Raw genomic sequence first — 21,500 nt, 5'->3', positions numbered from 1 at the left:
GTATTCAAATTCTCGCAGACAAATTTTCTTAATTTATTCTCCTATAACTCTCACTGAGAATATACATATATACAATGAGAACTGTGTAAGACTGATAATTCACAGACCTGTACCCCTGAGACAAATAATACATTATATGTTAATAAAAAAAAATACACATACTGATATTGAATCTGTAGCTATGACTAGAAATACCTTTGGCTGCCACTAAAAAAAAGTTTCCACTACCTGCCAATACAGTGTACACCAAAATTATAAGCTTTATTTTTGTAATTAACAATACTGGAAGAATCCTCATTACAAGAGTTTTAAGATTTTCTTAGCCAAGACTTTCTACATTTTCTAGAGCCTTATTTTCTACAGTCTGTACCATTATTAAAGCCACAAATACGTTAGATATGTTTTTTCAAATCACTCTTCTCACCCCAGTTTCCACCAATGTCAGGGCAGGAACATTAAGTACATTCCATGTTCCAGGTTAGAATCTTCTTTTGTAAGTGCAAAATTATCATTTCTCTCAAATATTAAAAATAAATTACATACATCACATATGGGGAAAAATAGAAAACCCAAAGAATGGAAGCCTGTAGAATAACAACACTGCAAATAAAGTTACCAATATATTTTACTAATTGTTTTTTTTTAAATAAACTTTTAAAGAAAATACAAAGTTACAGTGCACTGTTTTTATTTTATCTACCCACAAAGTACTGTCTGATTGATTTCTTTACCCAAGCTGGAACGAACTGAAAATATCGTGTGTACTACATAAATTGAGAAGGGAACCCCAGTTCACTATTAGAATTATATCACTACTTTAGAAGGAAGATAATTCTATCAAATGACATTCCACAGGTTAAATTATGGTAATCTCGACTGGGGTCAGCATACATTTTCTGAAAAGAACTAGATAGAAAATATGGTAGATTTTGCTGGTCACAAATCATCTTTGTTACATATTCCCTATGTTTCTTTTTTTTAATAACTCTTTAAAAATGTTAAAACCAGGGCACCTGGGTGGTTCAGTCAGTTAAGTGTCTGCCTTTGGCTCGGGTCATGATCCAGGGGTCCTGGGATCCAGCCCATGTCAAGATCCCTGCTCAGCAGGGAGCCTGCTTCTCCCTCTCCCTCTGCCCTTCCCCCTGCTTGTGCTCTCACTGTCTCTCAAATAAATAAAATCTTTTTTAAAAATTTAAATAAATAAAAATGTTAAAAACCATTCTTAAGGACTATTAAAAAAAAAACAAAACAGGCTGTAGCCTGTATCTGGCCCCCAAAACTGCAGTTTGCAACTCCTGATACTACTGCACACAGCTATCTAAAATCCAATTACCAGCAGTACAGCAATCATTTTTCTTAAAAGACATTACCTTGCATAATCACAGCTAACTGTTCTGCAGCTGACTTTCTCAAAACAAGATCGATATCATCTGAGGTAAAGATTTCATATACCTTTTCAACAGTCTCCAACTGAAAACCAGAAAGAAAAAAAAAAAGAAATTGCTTTCATCTACTTCCAAATGTTCAATAAAATTTTATAATTCATACCATAAGAACAAAAGCTCCAAAGTCCACTTACATACATATATTTACATGTAAATTTGCAGCAATGATGTGCTAGGTCAGGGAAAACTTAGATCTAAAACAAAGAGCCATCATGTCAAATATGCCTCTCTTTTTAAGGTATATTTTTGCCAGGAAGTCATTCATAACCCATCAGCACCTTAAGAACGTCACAGAAAACATCCAAGCTACATAACATCTCTACAGGTAGTTACCTAAGAATAGCAACCCCAGACATGTGACTCCGGATTTCTCCACGGCTCCCAGAAGCCACCAGCTAGAATCCCCGGGCCCTCTGCCGTTCTTCCCTCTTCAGAGGCCAGGCAGCACATGCTAGGACTTGCTGCTGCCTGGCACTCCCACAGAGCCATTCCCAATACTAGTCCCTGTCACTTCATACCAGGACAGGTCTGAGGTGGCAAACCCAACAGTGAAGGGAAACAGGAAAAGGACAAAGACAACACTCCTTTCCCCCACCTGTCTTTTGGCCCTAACATGGACTCACAAAGACAGTGCCGGAACCCCTACTCCCCACCTTCCTCCACATCACACCCAAGCCACAGGAGCAACTACCAGCGGGCAGTACTCAGGAAGTCCCCAGCAGGACCCGACATATAGTCAGGGGAAGGTTCTCCCATCCTCCTGCTGGGGCTGTCAAGTGGCCCTGAACACTTAGGTTAGAAAAACATTTAGAGGGGCGCCTGGGTGGCTCAGTGGGTTAAGCCGCTGCCTTCGGCTCAGGTCATGATCTCAGAGTCCTGGGATCGGGCCCCGCATCGGGCTCTCTGCTCATCGGGGAGCCCGCTTCCTCCTCTCTCTCTGCCTGCCTCTCTGCCTGCTTGTGATCTCTCTGTCAAATAAATAAAATCTTAAAAAAAAAAAAAAAGAAAAGAAAAGAAAAACATTTAGATAATCCATCGTATTACCTGGGGCTATACAATACCACCGCAGGCTTTGGGGGTTGGTCTAAACTTCAATTAAAACTGATAGACTATACCCTGGAAGTCACGAGAGAAGCTATAAAGCGTAGAAATGAATCAATGAAGATAACGGATAGCTTTCTTTATCGGATCCTCCGTTGGTCCAGGATGATTTGGGTACAGTCCTGACTAAAGACAGGGAAATGGATGATATGCCTCTAGAGGTATATAAGGAGCCAAAGACTTAGAAAAGAGATTACTGACAAAATCCCAGAACCACTGTAACATTTAAGAGAAATTGCCTTTCCACCTGTATTATTTTTTGCCTCTCATAATGAAGAAGCTGATAACTTTAATCATAGGAACTTTTACCTTCTTCCCTATAGGCTATTTCCAACATAAGAACATAAGAGAATATAAGAAGAATTTCCAAGAGTTTTTATGTCAGTATATTTGTTTTAAGAGTCACCACAGAATTTCTTTCCACTACGTTAACCTTATCTTATATTTAAGATGCTATTCAAATTAATCTGCATTTCCAGTGTATATATTAAATGAAAGGGACATAATGCCTGGCATGCAGTAGGCACCCAAGAAATATTTATTCAATAAATAAATCTATCCAGAAGCCAGACAAAGCCAGAACACAATTTCAAACGAGCCATGAATAACCACTTCTCTTCCTCTCAGATGCGTACACAAACTGAAGAATGTAACATAAAACATGTGATATACAAATGCATCAAGTAAGCAGGAAATAATAAACCTGACAGTTATAGTCACCTTAATAACCAGTTCTCTTCTGTCATCCAATTTGAGTTCAATAGGATTTTTCACAATAAATAAATGAGTAACTCTGGAGAGAACTCTGGCATCTAATGAAGGCCGCTTTGTGTCAGCCCCTTCTTCCCTCGCGAGATGACACGCTAAAAGCTTTAATGCTAGTGAGCGGACCCTAAAGAAACAAAGTGTTTCAGTCAACATTTTGTAATACACAATGTCTATATTTTAAAAGTCTATAATCACAAAGCATTATTGTATATCAACACAATAATTTACCATGTTTATATTGACATTACTAACAAAGGTACTTTGTTTTTCTACTAAAATAGTATATAACTACAATTACTTTTCAGAAATAAAGAATAGTCAAGTTACAAATGAAGAGTCAGACTCACTGAGACGATCAACTTCATAGTCCATGGTCAATATCACAGTCAACGGCAATAAACTAATAAAACCTGCAAATTACATCCATAATTCCTGACTCGAAGCCTAGCAATCTAGCTAAAAATAAAAAATTACCAGACTCATGAACAGAGTACAAACATTAGGTCAAACCTCCAGGAGAATAATCATATTAATAACTAAAATGTAATGTCACAACAATGTGTGAAAATGTTCTTCAATTAGGGGTCAAAAAGATTCTTCTCAAATAAAAAAATGCAAATTGTTGTGACTCCCATCAAAATCCCATTTTATCTGGAATGGATTAGGATTAAAGTCGGTTGAATAGGAGATGAGAAATTTCAAGAAAAGATTAAATGTTGGGGCCCCTGGGTGGCTCAGTGAGTTAAAGTCTCTGCCTTCGGCTCAGGTCATGATCCCAGGGTCCTGGGATGGAGCCCCGCATCAGGCTCCCTGCTCCACGGGAAGCCTGCTTCTCCCTCTCCCACTCCCCCTGCTTGTGTTCCCTCTCTCACTGTGTCTCTCTCTGTCAAATAAATAAATAAAACCTTAAAAAAACAAAAAGATTAAATGTTGCATGCCATTAAACGATGAAATGGAAAAATGAAAACCATTAAGTGGACAAAGGGCATGGAGTTGGGAAACGGTGAGACAACCAGATATCTACTGCTACTCTGACAGGTTCTTGAATGACAGAAAAACTGGGAAAATTCTAAGTGATAACCCAAGTTCCAGGTTTTAAGTTTCATTTCTAAGACGACAGTTAAAACCTGCTATCTCCCACCTCCTACTCAACTCTCTAGGAAACTTTACTCTCTAGAGTCCTCCCTACCACAGCCAAGGCTGGGTCACCTTGCTGTGTGTGGTCCTGTCACCCTGAAGTCCGGGTGGCATAATGCCAATCTTGCTTTATTACAACCAATAATAAAGTATAACCGGTAACATTTCTCCTCCAAATTACAAGCCCAATTCCATACAGCCAGGGCTGTGTCCACACAAGTGCTGTTAATTTCCCACAGCCTCCCATGGCTCGTAAGGCACACAGGTGACATCCAATAAATACTTCCCAAATCTAAGAGAAATTTACAGTGGTTTTATTAACAGATGTCCTCTTCAGAGTACTGATATTTACTCCAAGATGGTGTGAAAAGTCAGACAAACGTTCTCCCTCTACCACTTGCTGTGAGAATAGCTACACACCTACAGAAAGCTTTACTTTGCTCCTTTCATTTCAAGCCAGGGCTGTCAACATTCAACTCTGGGGCTGTGAGCCCCCAGCAAAAAGGCCAGAGTGGAGTAGATAAAGCGTGTACTCATGCATCTCGTCTAGGAGAGAAATTCAGCACGTTTTAGGTTTAGTGTGGGGCAACAGAGTCCACTCATTCTCACCACTTATTTCCTTCAACATGTTATGTTTGAGCACATTTACGTCCAAGGTATCTACGAAGTTCTAATGACATCAAGATCAGCAATGGACAGGGTCCTTGCCTACACAGAGTTTACGGTCTGGTGGGATAGGGCACGACGACTCAGACGAGAACGAGTATGTGACTCAAACTGTTGCGAGTTCGTTGTGAGAAAATGACCTTACTGGAAGGGTGCTCTGGCCTCGCCCTGGGCTCCTGGGAGGGGATCTCTAAGTCTTGAAAGAGCCTACCTGATGGGTATGTCTTTGTTCACCTGGAGACTGTGGCCCCCAAAGGTGAACAGAAACTAAGCTTCTATTGTGTTGCATCACCAATATGGGGGTGAAGAATACTAGCCTGGCTCGTTACTACAGACACTGCCCGTCGTGTGGAGGCCACTCCCGAGCGGCAGACACCGTAACTCCACCTGCCCCTACGGCCTGCAGCGCTGCGCCTGCTGGGAAACCTCACTCTCCGCGCTGATATGGTAGTCTCTTCTCTTGACCTTCCTCCCTCCATTCACTCAGTGTTTTAGATGATGTCCATCTACTTCCTTATTGTTCAGCCTGATCATGTGTTTATAAATAAGCCGCTGTATTATCCTGAGGTAAGGTTTGATTAAAGCAAAGTTATCCACTGTCGAAAGGACGCCTGCTCCTCCCAGCCTCTGCAACCGCCTCTTGCCCATCATCACTGCTCATCCATTACGACTAAGCTTGCTCTCTTCTCGGTGAGGGAAAAAATGACCACTGTTCCCTAAAGAGAGCAACAGAGAAGATCCACGTCGCCCTGACAGAGAGGGAGAGAGGCAATACATTTTTCTTTTCTTTTAGTTTAAATGACACTTACACTAATGGTGGCGAAAAGAATGCTTTTCTAGTTTCCCAAGTAGGAGGACAAACTAAGCAAGAGAAAATGCTGCTCACTCCGGTATATGGTCAACCGGGCCATTACAGTTTTACGAACACTTACTAACTTTCAGAACAAATGTTCAGAAGAGAAGACTACCGATTTCTAAAGAGAGAAGACACGATCTACCCATCCCCGTGGCTTTGTAACCCGTCCGCAGCGCCAGCGAGCAGCACTCCGAGTGCCAGCACCAGGAGAAGGCATGCTGACCTAGCCCCGAGGCTGGCCACCAAGGAAGGTGTCAGGAAGGCACCCAAACTTCCATCCCCGTGTCTGTTCCGTTTCACACACGGGATTCCTCTCTCTGCCTTACAATGGAGAGTCACTTTCCTTTACCTCCTTTGGTTCTACTGTACTTGGAAATGATGGAATTACTCCGCTTTCTGAGAATGCGCCCACAAATCCTGCACACGCAGCAGATCCCGCTCTACTTACGACGGCTTTCTGACGAGCAGGAGCCGCAGCAGGGACTTCAGTCGGGTGGTACAGGGGAGAGCCCCTTCGCCCGCCTCAGGACTCCCTTTGCTCAGGAGGAGAATGGAGTTACCCAAAGGATCTTCTGTGTCAGCATAGCCCTAACAGATTCCAGAAAAAGAGAAATTACTCGTTGTTTTATACATATTCCTGAACTTTTTAACTTCAAAGTAAGAATTCTTTTAGCCTGTCGAGTAACTCCTAAATTTCTTTCAATTCGGGTGAATAGTCACTTGTCAAAATAACCTATGTCAGGTAAGAAGCCTATATAAAGTTTTATTAAAAAAATAACACTGGGGGGGCGCCTGGGTAGCTCAGTCCTTAAGTGGCTGCCTTTGGCTCAGGTCATGATCCCAGGGTCCTGGGATCGAGCCCCGAGTCGGGCTCCCGGCTCTGCGAAAAGCCTGCATCTCCCTCTCCCACTCCCCCTGCTTGTGTTCCCACTCTCGCTGTCTCTCTGTCAAATAAATAAAATCTTTAACAAATAATAATAATAATAATATTGAACTTCAGGAAAATATGCCAACTCTCTTGATGCTTGCTGATTTTTCTATTTTCCGAGATTCTGGCAGTGGCACCTCCCCTAGATGAGGTGCTTCCCAGATCTTTAGACCTGTGCCCACAGGAAAGAGGTGGAGGCAGGGGACTGGCCTGAATGCCCTCACTCCTCTTCAGCGCCCAGAATCACTGCTGGAGAAGCCTGCTTCCCAGAACCTGTGAATCAAAGTAGCACTCCGATCGCCTACATACATGGATGCAATTCACAGGCAAGTTTAGTTACGTAACATCTGTTTTAAAAGCACCATTAGCTTTGTCTAAAAAGCCTTTACAGAAGGCTGAGTTTATTTTTCACAGTCAGTGCCAAATCCCTGCACCCCACTCCTTAACCTCCCACCCAGATCCATAAAGTGCACACAGACAAATTAGCTCTCCTGATTGAACCTTCTGCCAGCAGCAAGACAGCCACCCACTCCCCGCCCCCGCTCCACAGAGCCTGCACAGCGTCTCATTTCTCTCGCATGACAGCTCTGCCGTCTGCACGTGTTTCAACCCGACACACTCGCCCAAGATAAATGGGATGGGAAACGGGGCCTTGCCCAGAGTACCTGCAGCACTGGAATGACAGGACAGAGAGACTCAATGAACTTGTTCCAGGTCACCGCTGTCATCATCAGTCGTCCCTGCAGCAGATAAAGCAGGATGGCCCTGGCGGCAGCGTTCACCTGTTCAACAACACGGATGGCGGAATCCGACAGTGAGGCCCTGCTCAAGCCCCCTGCGTGCCTGTAACACTGCGTCAGCGCGGGACACGCACCAGACGACTGTCTCTTCCCTCAAGTGATCGTGTTCTGTAGCTTCGTCTCACCTTCTCTTCTCAGCTACTCTCCCTCTCTAAGGATTTCCTTTGTTTTTAACCTTAAAGGCATATTTTTGCATTAAATAAAAATTCCCGTGAAATAACCTGCTGGCTATAATACTGTACAGCTCGTATCTCACATGGAAAACGTAAGAGCGCATCCGAATTCTTTAAGAACAAGTACGTGCTCATATCTTGACTCTCGCATTTTCCTTGACATTTCTCCTTATGTAAATAAAATCTCAACCGAATCCATGAATCAAAAGCAAGTCTCTTTTCAACTTCCCATCATACTATCTAACTATATTAGAATAGCATCTTGATTTAACTGAGTATCTAATAAATACACTGGTCTTTTGCATTTACTCTTAAGCCATACCTCATTTTTGGGCTCTTGAATGCCAAATGCAGAGATTTCATACAAAACTTTCGGGTGAAGTAGAAAATGAATTCCATTACAAAGTGAAGACACAGGTTTAGTGACATTATGGACACCTAAACATTCCTGTAAAATAGTTTTTAAAAATCAGTGACGCTAATTGTTCCAAAGAATTCCTCTTTCTTCTGTTCACAATTTAATTCTAATTTAACTTTTCACTTCACTAAAACTTTTAACTGATAGAGGATGAAAAAAATTTCTCTCGCCTTTTGAGTCTACATGAGATATGTGTTAGGTTACTTTCTGCCAACAAGCAGAGTTTTGATAAATTAAATAACCAAACTTCTGAAACAATCATAATCTCTTGAGGTTGTTCATAATGATAAACATTTAAAAAAACACAATAAACTTATCTTAGGGTTTTTGCGTTTTGCTTACTGAAGTTTGAGAAAGAAAAACTAAATTCAAATAAAAATCGACCTGAAGTTTTGCAGGAAGGGAAGGACAACGTATCTGTAGGACACTGATCATCAATGCAGCCATGCACCTGAATACAAGTACTACCTCCATGCCATCTCTCCAACTCATCACAAAATCTTTTCTCAATTTGAGCTAGAGAACAGTATTCTCTTAAAGACCGCTTAAGAAGGGGATAAAAGCTACCTGAAATATTAACAGAACTTAAAACACAATACAAAATCAACAATGACTCTCAGAAATGGATTTTTTTTCACTCTGCAAAATACTACTTCCTAACCACAAATAGTAAATCAGAGGTCAAAAAGTTACACACACACACACACACACACACACATACACGTTACTACATATTTTTTTCTCTTTAGATTTTAATCATGCTAGACAATAAGTGTATAGTCTAACCTTTTGAAAGAGCATAGCCTTGGCCTATGGTTTAATAAGAGCTCTGGCACTTGGGGTGCCTGGGTGGTGTAGTCTGCTGAGCATCCATCCACACCTGACTTCCACTCAGGTCATGATCTCGGGGTCATGAGACTGAGGCCAACATCCGGCTCCCCGCTCAGTGGAGAGTCTGCTTGGGATTCTCTCTCCTTTCCCTCTGCCTCTCCCCGCACTTGGGCAGGCTCTCTCCCTCTCCCTCCCTCTCTCAAATACATAAATAAATAAATAATATCTTAAAAAAAAAAAAAAGTTGCTCCTCAAAATCCTTCAACTCAGGGCACTTGAGTGGCTCAGTCAGTTAAGCAACCAATTCTTAATTTCTGCAGAGGTCATGCTCTCGGGGTCATGAGACTGAGCCCTGCAGTGGACTCTGTGCTCATGTGGAGTCTGCTTGAGATTCTCCCTCTCTCCTGTGTGTCCCTCCCACGGCTTGTGTGCACACTTTCTCTCCCCTCTCAAACAAATAAATAAAATCTTAAAAAAAAACAACAACAACAACTTGAACTCTCTGACCTTCAGTTTACTAATCCATATAATGGGAATAATACCTAACCCTGAAAACACTTTTCTTTTCTCATCACTAAATGTATCAGCTTACCTACATTGGTCTTTTCATCTAATAATGATTAGATGACATAACACATTTAGAAAAGTACTTGGTGCATAGAATAAATATTAGTCGTTATCACTATTATTACCACCATCATCACCATCATTATAACTGGCATTATTGTTGTTGTTGTTACTATTATTATATTCCACCCTCTACTTAGAATCTCCACTTAGATGTAAAAAGGCATCTCAAACTTAACAGGTTCAAGAGTTCTATCCAATCCACAATCTGAGACTTAGGACAGCACCATCAATCCAACTGCTAAATCCCAAACCCCAGAACTCTTGACCACTTTCTATACCTTACTCCCGTTATCAGCAGACCAACCAGCTCTATGTCCTTAATACATCCTGAATTCCTTTTTTCCCTTCATCTCCACCACATGATCCCATCTCAGCGGGGCTACTACAGTGGAACTGGTCTTTTGGCTTCCACTCTTGACCCCTGGCAACTGATTCCTTACACGAAAGGAAGAATGATCTTTTTAAAAAGGTAAATAGATCAAATCATTTCCCTGCCTAAAATCATTCATAGCTTCTCACTGTACTTAGAATAAAATCCAAAGCTTCATAATGGTTGGCAAGCCATTCCAAGGAATTCTTTAAAGTCCACTTCAAGGATCTGAATATCAAAACCAATTCCACTATTCTAAATTTCTGAAGGCAAGGACTATCCCACACATGCAGATCTCAGCTTCTTGACCTCCTCATCTCAATAACCATTATCTGTCCTCTAACTCAGGAACACTTCAACTTAGCTTCCACTTAGATCTCCTCTAAAATCATAAATACAGGTTTCTACCTGCTTAACACCTCACAATATACTTCTCTGACCTCCAGTCCGAACTACTTCCTCCCCTCTAGCTTTTACCTCCTTTGATTCTGCGGGCTCTCACTTCAACCACTCAGCTCACTTTCACCAAAGGCCTTCCCTCCCATCATTAAGGAAAAACCACAACCCTTGATGGATCCAAATGCTCACATTCTCCAAAACCACAAACTGCTAGCCAATCATGCAAAGTAGATTAGTTTCACTATTAAGATTATAAAAACAATCAACCGAACCCTCAATACGACCCCCAAATCCTGCTATTTGATCTTATCAAACTCCTACTCACACCAGTTATTTCAAACACACTGAACAGGGCACTTACTTTCAATCTAAAGAAAATAAAAAATCAATAGAAGGAAGTACCTTCCACTTGCTGCTATACCTAAGCCCATTTATGCTCAATCAGCCATCAATATTCTAGATCCCAATGCCTTCAACTTTCAAAGGCACTAGCTTCTCTTAATTAGGCACTTGCCACCCTCTTTCCCTCTCAGCTGGTTCTTTTGATGAGCATTTAGACATATTTAAATGAAAATATATCTCCCTAATAAACTCCTCCCAGCCTACAGCACCTATCAATTCTGTCAAATCCCTGTAAACAAAGCAGAAGTAGATATAAAACCACTGTCTACAGAATATGAGAGTCCCAAAGTACAAACCACCTGCCAAAGAAAACCTTACAATTAAGGTTTCATATCACCTGCTGAAATGAGCAACATATGAGATTCAATAGCCATAATAAATGAAAGCATTCTTGGGGCGCCTGGGTGGCTCAGTGGGTTAAGCCTCTGCCTCAGCTCAGGTCATGATCTCAGGGTCCTGGGATCGAGCCCCACATGGGGCTCTCTGATCAGCAGGAAGCCTGCTTTCCTCTCTCTCTCTGCCTGCCTCTCTGCCTACTTGTGATTTCTGTCTGTCAAGTAAATGGATAAAATCTTTAAAAAAATTTTTTTTAAATAAATGAAAGCATTCTAAATAATAACCTAAATAAATTATAAAATCAGTATGTTCACAATTTCCAAAGAAGCAAAAGAAGAAAATGAAAGATTATTATAGAAAAAAAGAAGTTAAAAAAGAAGCAAAGAAAAAGCATCGTAATAAAAATGGAGTAAGTGAAATTTAAACTTAATGAGTAAATTAAAAGCAAACATGATGAGACTGGGGTGGCTGTTATTAAAACAGAAAATAACAACTGTTGGGGAGCATGTAGAGAAACTGGAAACCTCATGTACTACTGGTGGGGACATGAAATGATGCAGCCACTATGGAAAACAGCATGGCAGTTCCTCAAAACATTAATAACAGAACTACCATGCAATCCAGTAATCCTACTTCTGGATATATACACCCAAAATAAATAAAAGCAGTGATTCAGATGGTATTTTTATGCCCATGCTTAACCAACTGAGCCACGAAAGCACCCAGAAATGACTTGAATACATGGTAGAAATCAAGATTTTCTTACAATGCTTCCATCATTAAATAACAAAACACAAATGTAATTCTTGACAAATTTTCTTCAAAAGCACTTCAATTGCTAGACTTGGTATTTAGAGAATTAATAGCGAAAATGTCTTAAAGTTGACTAATAACTGTCATTTATTTTTATGGTAATAATTCTTGTATCTCACACAAAATGTCAATTAATTTTAGAGTTTGAATAAGAGAATCCAGAGGCATTGGCTGGCTCAGTCAGTAGAGAATGCAACTCTTGATCTCAGGGTCATGAGTTCAAGCCCTATGCTGGGCATGGAGCCTATTTTAAAAATAAAGTAAAATACTATATAAAAAATAAATACATAAAATAAAATAAGAGAATCCACTATTCGCTCTCTCCAACAACAAAAAACAAAAACCAAAAGAAACCCACCTTAATAATTTCCAGACAGCAATTGTAAGTTTCCACTTTCACTTGCAGTAATGGGTGAGATAACATGCGTAGAAACACCTTCTGACTTTCTCCTTGAAGTAATGGACTGGCCTGTGCAGATTTCCAACTGTTAAAAAGATAAAACATCCAAGATATCTAAGGTAAGTGAGTTACTCAAGAGATTGAAAAGCACAGTGGAAGGGGTTTCTTCCTACTCCAATTTCTCCAACTGAAATCTATTTAACTAACCCAGTATTAATATTTACCCAAGACCTTACCTGTCTCAATGGAAAAAATATTCTCTTGAAAAGTACAAAAGAAGTCTTTAAAAACCCATATTTGGGATGTAAACTGATATACAGCCATTATGTAAAACAGTATGGTGTTTCCTCAAAATTAAAAATAGAACTACCAAATGATCCAGCAATCCCACTACTGGATATAAATCCAAAGGAGATGAAATCAGTATCTTGAAGAAAATATCTGTACTCCCATGTACATCCCAGTATTATTCACACTGTTCAATACAGCTGACCTTTATTTTTTTTTAATTTATTTTCAGCGTAACAGTATTCATTGTTTTTGCACCACACCCAGTGCTCCATGCAATACATGCCCTCCCTAATACCCACCACCTTGTTCCCCCAACCTCCCACCCCCCGCCCCTTCAAGACCCTCAGATTGTTTTTCAGAGTCCATAGTCTCTCATGGTTCACCTCCCCTTCCAATTTCCCTCAACTCCCTTCTCCAGCTGACCTTTAAATAACACAGGGGTTAGGGGCACTGACCTCCCTGCAGTTAAAAATCCGTGTATAACTTTTGAATCCCCAAATACTTAACTAGTAATAGCCTACTGTTGACCAGAAGCCCTCCCAGTAACATAAACAGATGATTAACACATATTTTGTATGTTATATGTGTTACATATACACTGTATTCTTACAATAGAGCTAGAGAAAAAAAAAATCTAAAGAATGGTAAGAGAAATACATTTATAGCACTGTACATATATTTATTGAAATAAACCCTCACATAAGTGGACCCTCACAGTTCAAATCTGTGTTTTTCAAGAGTAACTATATGTGGAAACAACGAAGTGTCCCTTGAAGGTTGAACAAATACAAAAGAAATGTAGTGTGTGTGTGTATATATATATGCACACACACACACACACACACACACACACACACACACAATGGCATATTACTCAGCCTTAAAAAAGAAAAGAAATCTTTTTAACAACACAGATGAGCATGGAGACATTATGCTAAGTAACATAAATAAGCCAGGTACAGAAAGACAAATACACTGCATAATCTCATTTATATGTGTAATCTAAAAAAGTCAAACTTATAGAAACAGAGAGCAAAATGGTGGTGGCCAGGGACTGAGGAACACAGGAAATGTGGAGATGTTGGTCAAAGCATACAAGGTTTTAGTTTTTCAGAACGTACAAATTCTGGAAATCTAAAGTTCTCTATGATGACTACAGCTAATATTGTATTATATTCTTGATACTTGTTAAGAGAACAGATCATAAATTTTCTTACTATACATAAACACATAAATACACACATACACAAACATTAACTATGTGATGTAATAAATAAATTTTAAAAACCCATACTTAATATTTATCATCATGGAATTTACTCTTCAAAAGCAATGAAGATACTAAATTCTAAATAGGAATCTGCTCCAATGTCTTCAAAATATTTTTTTAAGATTTATTTATTTGAGAGAGAGGAGAGTGACAGAGAAAGAGAGGAAGACAGAGGATGAGCAGAGGGAGGAAGGAGAAAGCAGACTCCCCTCCTGAGCAGGGAGCCTGATGTGGAGCTCAATCCCAGAACCCTGGGATCATGATCTGAGCCCAAAGCAGACAGACACTTAAGGGACTGAGCCCCCCAGGGGCCCCCCAGTGTCTTCAAAATAAATTAACAAATGCATGATGCATTCTAAAAATCCACATAGAAAAAGGTAGAAAGTAACGAAACATTAAAAGACCCTCAACTTAAGTTATTAATTAAAGATATCTTTAAAGATAAATAAACAAATATGTTTGAATACTTAGTTTGGATGGACACCAAAACAAATGTACGAAAATCCAGGGATAGTTAATGTTGATTACAGGCATGGAATTTAAAGTTTACCCTTGAATAAAATAGCTGACTGCCCTAACGCAGCTATACATACAGATTTAGAGGTCAGACATATATAAAAACAATTTTAATTAAAAACAGTAACAAGATTTAAGGCCATTTCTGTTTTCATTGCTTCTAAGTGCATACACAGACAATACATCCTATAATAATATAATCATATCAAGAAAGAGAATATTACATCTTTGAACACAGGCAGATGATTTCCTTTATTAGGGGGAAATGCTGATGATAGGAAAAGCTTCCCAAGGCTTGGTCTGCCAGCTCCACTAATTCTAAGAGATTCCTCTCTCCCTAAAAAAGAGCAGAATGAAACAGTAAATGTCAAATTCAGGTACAACAGAATTCTCAATAGCTAACTAAGCAACTTCAAGAAATTAGATCATTCATTAAGAAAGAAAACAGATGAACATATGGGAAGGGATGGAGGAAGGATACAGGAAAATAAACCATAAGAGCCTCTTAACGATAGAAAACTGAGGGTTGATGGATGGAGGTGGCTGCAGAATAGGACAGATGGGTGAAGGGTATTAAGCAGGGCACATTTTGTGATGAGCACTGGCTGTTGTATGTAAGTGATGAATCACTGAATTCTATTCCAAAAACCAATACTGCACTGTATGTTAACTAAGTAAAATTTAAAGAGAAATTAGATTATTCAGAGACCTTGAAACCGTTCACATTTGCTTTAGTCCACTTTCCCAACCAGCAAACTAAAAATGTCAGCTTAGGTGGAAAAATGTGGGAAAAATTCCTTGCTAAATGCCCAAGAGTAGACTCAAGGCAGGACTCATATATCTTGATGATCCATGTCGCCCTTCTACATCCTGACTGCTTTTGCAAACATAAAGGACAACCAGTACATGCATGATTAAATAACCATGCAGAACACCACAGAATTAATTCAATTGAAAGACAATTTGCACTTCTATCACAGAGGAAACAAGATGCCACTGGCACTGAGATATGGCTACAGAAAAAAGAAAAAAAGTAAGGGTAAATGAAGGAAAATTAGAGGCTGAGATAGCTTCCCCTGTAGGGAACAAAAAGAGTTAAGAATTTAGTTCCCAATTTTTCAGGAACTTTCAAACAGTACTTTCAAACAGTAAACACCTATTGTAGTCAGTGTCTATTTTAAGACTCACTAATCCCATCACTGATAAAAATACTAAAAATTGTAATTAATAGTCTCTCTAAAAGGGATAAACAAAATATAATTATTGCTATAACATTGCACCTAAATTCATCTTACCTTAAAAACAATCTAGTTCATGGTTTTATTTAATAAAAAATCAGGCTCTCTGTGTGAGTATGTACTAAGGGTTTATAAAATATTAAAGGAAACATGTATCTATAGTAAGCACTAAAATGGCCTTTATAATTGTGTTTATGTCAATTGTCACGGTGTTCATAGACAGTAAATCACTTCAAAAAGGAACTATTAGGGACACCTGGGTGGCTCAGTGGGTTAAGCTTTCAACTTGGGTCATGCTTTCAACTCAGGTCATGATCTCAGGGTCCTGGGATAGAGCCTCGCATCGGGCTTTCTGCTCGGCAGGGAGCCTGCTTCCCCCTCTCTCTCTGTCTGCCTCTCTGCCTACTTGTGATCTTTCTCTCTGTCAAGTGAATAAATAAAATCTTTTTTAAAAAAAAGGAATTATTAAATATTAAGACATTGATAATAATTATTGTCTTTTTTAAAAACAACTGATCCTATGAATATACACCATTCATCTATCTGAAGTCTTCATTTACCCGCTTCCTTAGCGCAGTAGGCAGCGCGTCAGTCCCATAAATTCTTTGTTTACCTTCACACATACCATATCCTTACTTTAACCTGACAAGTGACCATTCAATAATAATGTACCCCCACAATACAGTTATTATATGTCCATTGATTTGAAAGTATAGGTTATATTTTCCAAATATTTTAGCAAAGGAATATTTAGAAGATATTAAGAAACTGTTTACCTCCTTCCCAACATCAGACAGGAAGTTACAGGTACATTCAATTGAATAAACAGCCTCTGCAGCTCGTTTATAAATACTGTAGTTTTCAGAATTCAGCTGTTCCAAATATGCCCCAACAGCTTCATGAATATTTGGATATTCCAAAGAAATAGGCATGTCCAAAGAAACTAGAAATAATGCTGCTGACATAGGTTCCGGTAAAAGTTGGCCTGCCTTAATGAGTAAAAAAAATAAAAAAGTTAAAAATTTTTTATGAAAAACATGGTAGACTATATGATCTTAATGTAGCTAGCTCAACTTCCTATTTTTATCATTCTCTATATCACAAAGTCTAGGCTTCTCCAAAGAAAATTCTATTCCCTAATGTACTACTCACTTCCATGTCTTGTTCACTGTAATTTTTCTCTGCCCAGAATAACTGAAGTGCAATCTTCAACACATTCCCAAAGCCTGGGATAGAGGATACTTACTTCTTCCCTAAACCAACAACCAGAACTACCAACAGCCAGAACTGGACTCTCCACCTTGTTTATAACTCTGCTATTGAACCGAAAGCAGGAGGCTTTTTGATTTGAGTATTTCATGCTATGCACATAAATCCCCAGAATAATGCAATAAATTCTTGAAGACAAGCACGTCCCTACCAAAGCTGAACACATAACCCAGGGCTTATTTAACTACACGTTGAACTGAGTAACACTAAATCAAGCATAACAGCAGATTGATTTGAACAGATATTGAATTTTTGTTTAGTTTGTATTTTAGAGGGAAAAGGGGAAATTCAACAATATTTAAATAGTTCTAGAACACCCAAAGAAAACTGACCCTTAATTAGTATAAAACCACAGGCTCAAATTTTATATTATACATTTTTTAACCTTAATCAACTAACTTAAAATTGAAAGAACTGTTTAGGTCCTGGTTTTTTAACAATTAGAGCTTAGTGACAGGATTCTATGAATCAATTAAAAAACACAAAGGATTAAAAATTCAATGTTTGGAGAAAATCATTTGGCAGAGCTCACTACTTTGGCTGAAATGATGTCTTTATTAAAGTAGGTTTGGTCACCATTCATTTCATGGATAACCTATTTTAAGGATAATTAGTTACTACCTAAAAATCTAAGATTAAGGACTGAATCAGCTAAATAATGCTTCTCAATGAAATATAGTTGCCAAATAAATATCAGAAACTAAAGGAATCAAATTTTTAGGTTCTTAACCATGGGAAAAAAAAAAAAACCCAGCTATTAAGATAGCAGCTTTTAGAAAGTCAAGAGAAATTTCATGATTCTATGAAGAACTCTCTTAGTGCGGAAAAAAGAGAGGCAAACTGAGTTACCTGATCACCTATTATTTGCTCACTCAGGAAAAAATTATTGGGCCCCTACTGTATTCCCCTACTGTATGCCAGATCCTGAGGGCACAGGAGGAAGCAAACAGACCCTCTGCCCTCAGGAAGAAAATATTCCAGTGAAGAAGGCAGAGTAAATCAATGTATTTCATAAGACATCAGGTGTGATCAGTAATGCTAAGAAGGGAAACAAGGGACGGGAACGATGGAGAGGAAGAGACACAATGGGGAGTAGAACAAGGGAAGGGAAGTGTCACTACTCCAGAGCAGAAGGGGAAGGCCTCCCTGATAAGGCAACATTGAAATGAAGACCTGGAGGAGTGAGGAGTCATGTGGATTATCTGGAAGAACAGCATTAGTAGAAGAGGGAACTACAAGTACAAAGACCCAGACACCCAGTGTATCTGGATCCAAGGAGGCCAGTGCAGGGGCAAACTGACCACATCAGGTAAGACTTTGGCTCATCTTAAAACCTGTCTTTGGAGAAGCCCTGGAAAATTTCAAGCAAGCATCAAGAACAGTCTGTAGGGAAAAGATGAAACAGTGCAAGGGGGGGAAGGTGGGACATCAATGATGAAGTTACCACAACAATCCAGGCAAGAAAGGTGCTTGAACTTTGGAAACAGCAGTGGGAATGGCAAGAGGTGTTCAGATTCCAGACAGATGTCAAGGAAGAAATGACAAATTCTGCAGAGGGACTAGATCTAGGTGTGTGTGAAAGACAGAAATCAAGGATGAATCTAAGCATTCTTGCTTAGTTGTGATCAACAAACAACTAGAAGAATGAAGGTGCTACCTACCCAGAGAGGGAAGACTGTAGAAAGAACAGAGCATAAGTGAAGAACTGGGGTTGAGACACACTTTCCTGGAAACATCAACTGTCACCCAAGTGAAAATGTCAAAAAGGATGGTGAATAAATGCAAGTTTGCAGTTCGGGTGACACATGTGTACTGGAACTACAAATCCAGGAGATGTCAGCAAATTGATGGTATTTAAGACCACAAATGGAATGATGTCTCATGAGGATTTTGGTCAGTCCTGGGGTTCTACTCCTTTCAAAGGTTAAGAAGAGAAAGAGGAATTGGCCAAGGAGAGTTTGTGAGTTGGGCACTATGCTAAGATATCAAATCCTCAGGGATCTACTGCCAAAGGCACTGTTTTCATTTTAAAAGACCTTTCTCCAACTCTAATCAGAAAAGTAAGAATAGCTGATGTGAGAATTAAGCACTGAGCAGACGTCTAGCATATCTCACTTATTAAATATTAATGTCCTTTCTTTCTTCTTTTCACCCCAACACTAAGGAATTCTGACATCTTCACTCTTTGTCCCTACATCTGAAACTTCATCATCTCAGCAACTCAGAGCACCATGCTACAGACAAGTTTAGTGCTGCATGGGGCAATGGACTGATCAGTCAACAGACTAAAGACAGCTGTCCTACGTACACAAGCATTAGTCACATGTCAGTCAGAACTAAAAGTAAAGATACATCAGTGCCAGTCCATCACCACTATTAGATACAAACAATCAACAACATCATTTCGTGTGCCGAGTGGGGAAGGGGGAAACACTGCTCTCTCTGTGCCTTCCCACTCAGATCATGCACGGTATCATCCAAAGGACTTGTTAGAACACAGACTTTCAAGTCCTAGTCCAGAACTAAAGGATGGGAATATGCAAGATCCTAGGTGACCCGTCTGCACATTACACTTTGAGAAGCGATGCTCTGAAAGAGTCAAAGTCTTATGGTACAAACCCTTCCCCTCTCAGTCAGCGAGCTAGGAAACAGTCTCAGAAGCTCCTAAGATGCTCTGGATCCTGCTTCCAGCACAGGGCCAGTATTTTTAGCTCTTAGTTTCTACCAATTTGATTTAGCCAAATAAAATCCAAAATCTTTTCAAACCAATAATTATCAACTTCGAAAAGGCCTTCAAGAACATTTTGTCAAAACTTTCAAATCCAGGAAATCTCTACACAGATTCATGTTATCATTTTCCAACTTCCGAATTACATATTTGCGAAGTGGCAACTCAAATATCTAAAAACCACTTTCCAGGCTGAAAGTTTCAGAATCCAAACTGCACTTCAACTTTTGGTGGGCCAGCAACAGGCAGAGGGCAGCATAATCTTGAATTCATATAAACTAAAAGAAGATATTTGACAGCAATGGCAAAGGATTTTTGTTTAGATCTCATTTTAAAGTTCTTAATCAATCAAAACAATTACAATGATCTAAAAACCAATACCCAAATAACCATCTCCTCCACGCCTTATTTACCACTCTAATGAAGTGCCAAGTTATGTATTTAAGAGAGCTATCAAAATTCACAGATACTTATTTGCCTTCAAAAACAAAAACAAGGGGCGCCTGGGTGGCTCAGTAGGTTAAAGCCTCTGCCTTCGGCTCAGGTCGTGATCTCAGGGTCCTGGGATCGAGCCCCACATCGGGCTCTCTGCTCAGCAGGGAACCTGCTTCCTCCTCTCTCTCTCTCTCTGCCTGCCTCTCTGCCTACTTGTGATCTCTGTCAAATAAATAAATAAATAAATCTTTAAAAAAAAAACCAACAAATAAATAAAAAATAACTTCAAAAAGTAAAAAAGGCATGAAGCTTTATATTATTCTATCACTGAAGTAACTCAAAAAAAATCATTGATTTCTACTTGAATTGATTCTTGCCCAGAAAGCACAAAAATGAAAAAAATCTATAATCAAAAAGAAATAAATAAAACTGTATGATATAATTGGTAAGTTTTCTATCAATATTTCAACCTATAGATTGATCATCTATAATACTTAATAACAAGTTAGTGTAGCACCACTAATTTTTCAGTTATGTATTATGTAAAGTGAGACTTCCATATTTTAACTACAATTACAATCTTATATGACTGAAATTCTTCAATTAATAATACTTTAAACATTGGAAAATTTCCTCAAAGCATAAAATGCCTTCAGAATAGTCACTTCTTCATAGTAACTAATGAAAGTTAAAAATTAAAATTAAAAGTGATGCTCTTTTCCCTAAAGCAAAATACTAAATTTAATATATAATGTTTGGGGTATGCCTGGGTGGCACAGTTAAGAATCTGACTCTTGGTTTCAGCTCAGATTGTGATCTCAGGGTGGTGAGATTGAGCCCTACGTCAGGCTCTGTGCTCAGCACAGAGTCTGCTTAAGAGTCTTTCTCTCCTCCTCCCTCTGCCCTTCCTGCTTGTGCATGCACTCTCTCTCTCTCTTTCAAATAAATAAATAAATCTTTAATAAAAATTTGATGTTTTGTTCTTGCTTTCCCAGGTGATCTGATAATATAGTGCATTTAAAAGTGTTATGAAAAAATGGAGTTTAGCCTGTATGCTCTTCAGAATCTCACAAAACCAAAGGGCAAATGTCTATAACAAAGGACAATAAAAGAACAGGAAATAGTTCTTTAGTTGCAGTAATTTCTCCTATACCTTTATTAAAACATGCCACACCTTTCTTTTTGCACTAAGTACACTACAAAACACTTGTGCGTGAATCACTTGAGATATTTTACCACTAACATTGAAATTGAGAGATGATTTAAAAGAAAGATGGACA

At 39.1% G+C, this 21,500-nt stretch overlaps 1 protein-coding gene across 3 annotated transcripts in view; it reads right to left on the bottom strand.

Annotated features, from left to right (window-relative positions):
• RTTN (rotatin) overlaps positions 1 to 21,500 on the bottom strand; it is a 157,798-nt gene that overhangs the window by 108,467 nt on the left and 27,831 nt on the right. For all 3 annotated transcript variants that reach the window (XM_047698161.1, XM_047698162.1, XM_047698163.1), the window contains 8 exons: positions 16,565 to 16,777; positions 14,775 to 14,887; positions 12,432 to 12,558; positions 8,197 to 8,322; positions 7,567 to 7,683; positions 6,422 to 6,561; positions 3,267 to 3,438; positions 1,371 to 1,470 (listed from right to left, as the gene is read on the bottom strand). In XM_047698161.1, coding sequence (XP_047554117.1) covers positions 1,371 to 1,470; positions 3,267 to 3,438; positions 6,422 to 6,561; positions 7,567 to 7,683; positions 8,197 to 8,322; positions 12,432 to 12,558; positions 14,775 to 14,887; positions 16,565 to 16,777 — 1,108 coding nt within the window. The remainder of the gene's footprint in view (positions 1 to 1,370; positions 1,471 to 3,266; positions 3,439 to 6,421; positions 6,562 to 7,566; positions 7,684 to 8,196; positions 8,323 to 12,431; positions 12,559 to 14,774; positions 14,888 to 16,564; positions 16,778 to 21,500) is intronic.

This window comes from Lutra lutra, chromosome 12 (genome assembly GCF_902655055.1).
Source record: "Lutra lutra chromosome 12, mLutLut1.2, whole genome shotgun sequence".
Lineage (NCBI taxonomy): Eukaryota > Metazoa > Chordata > Mammalia > Carnivora > Mustelidae > Lutra > Lutra lutra.
This window is presented reverse-complemented; position numbering and strand designations above follow the sequence as displayed.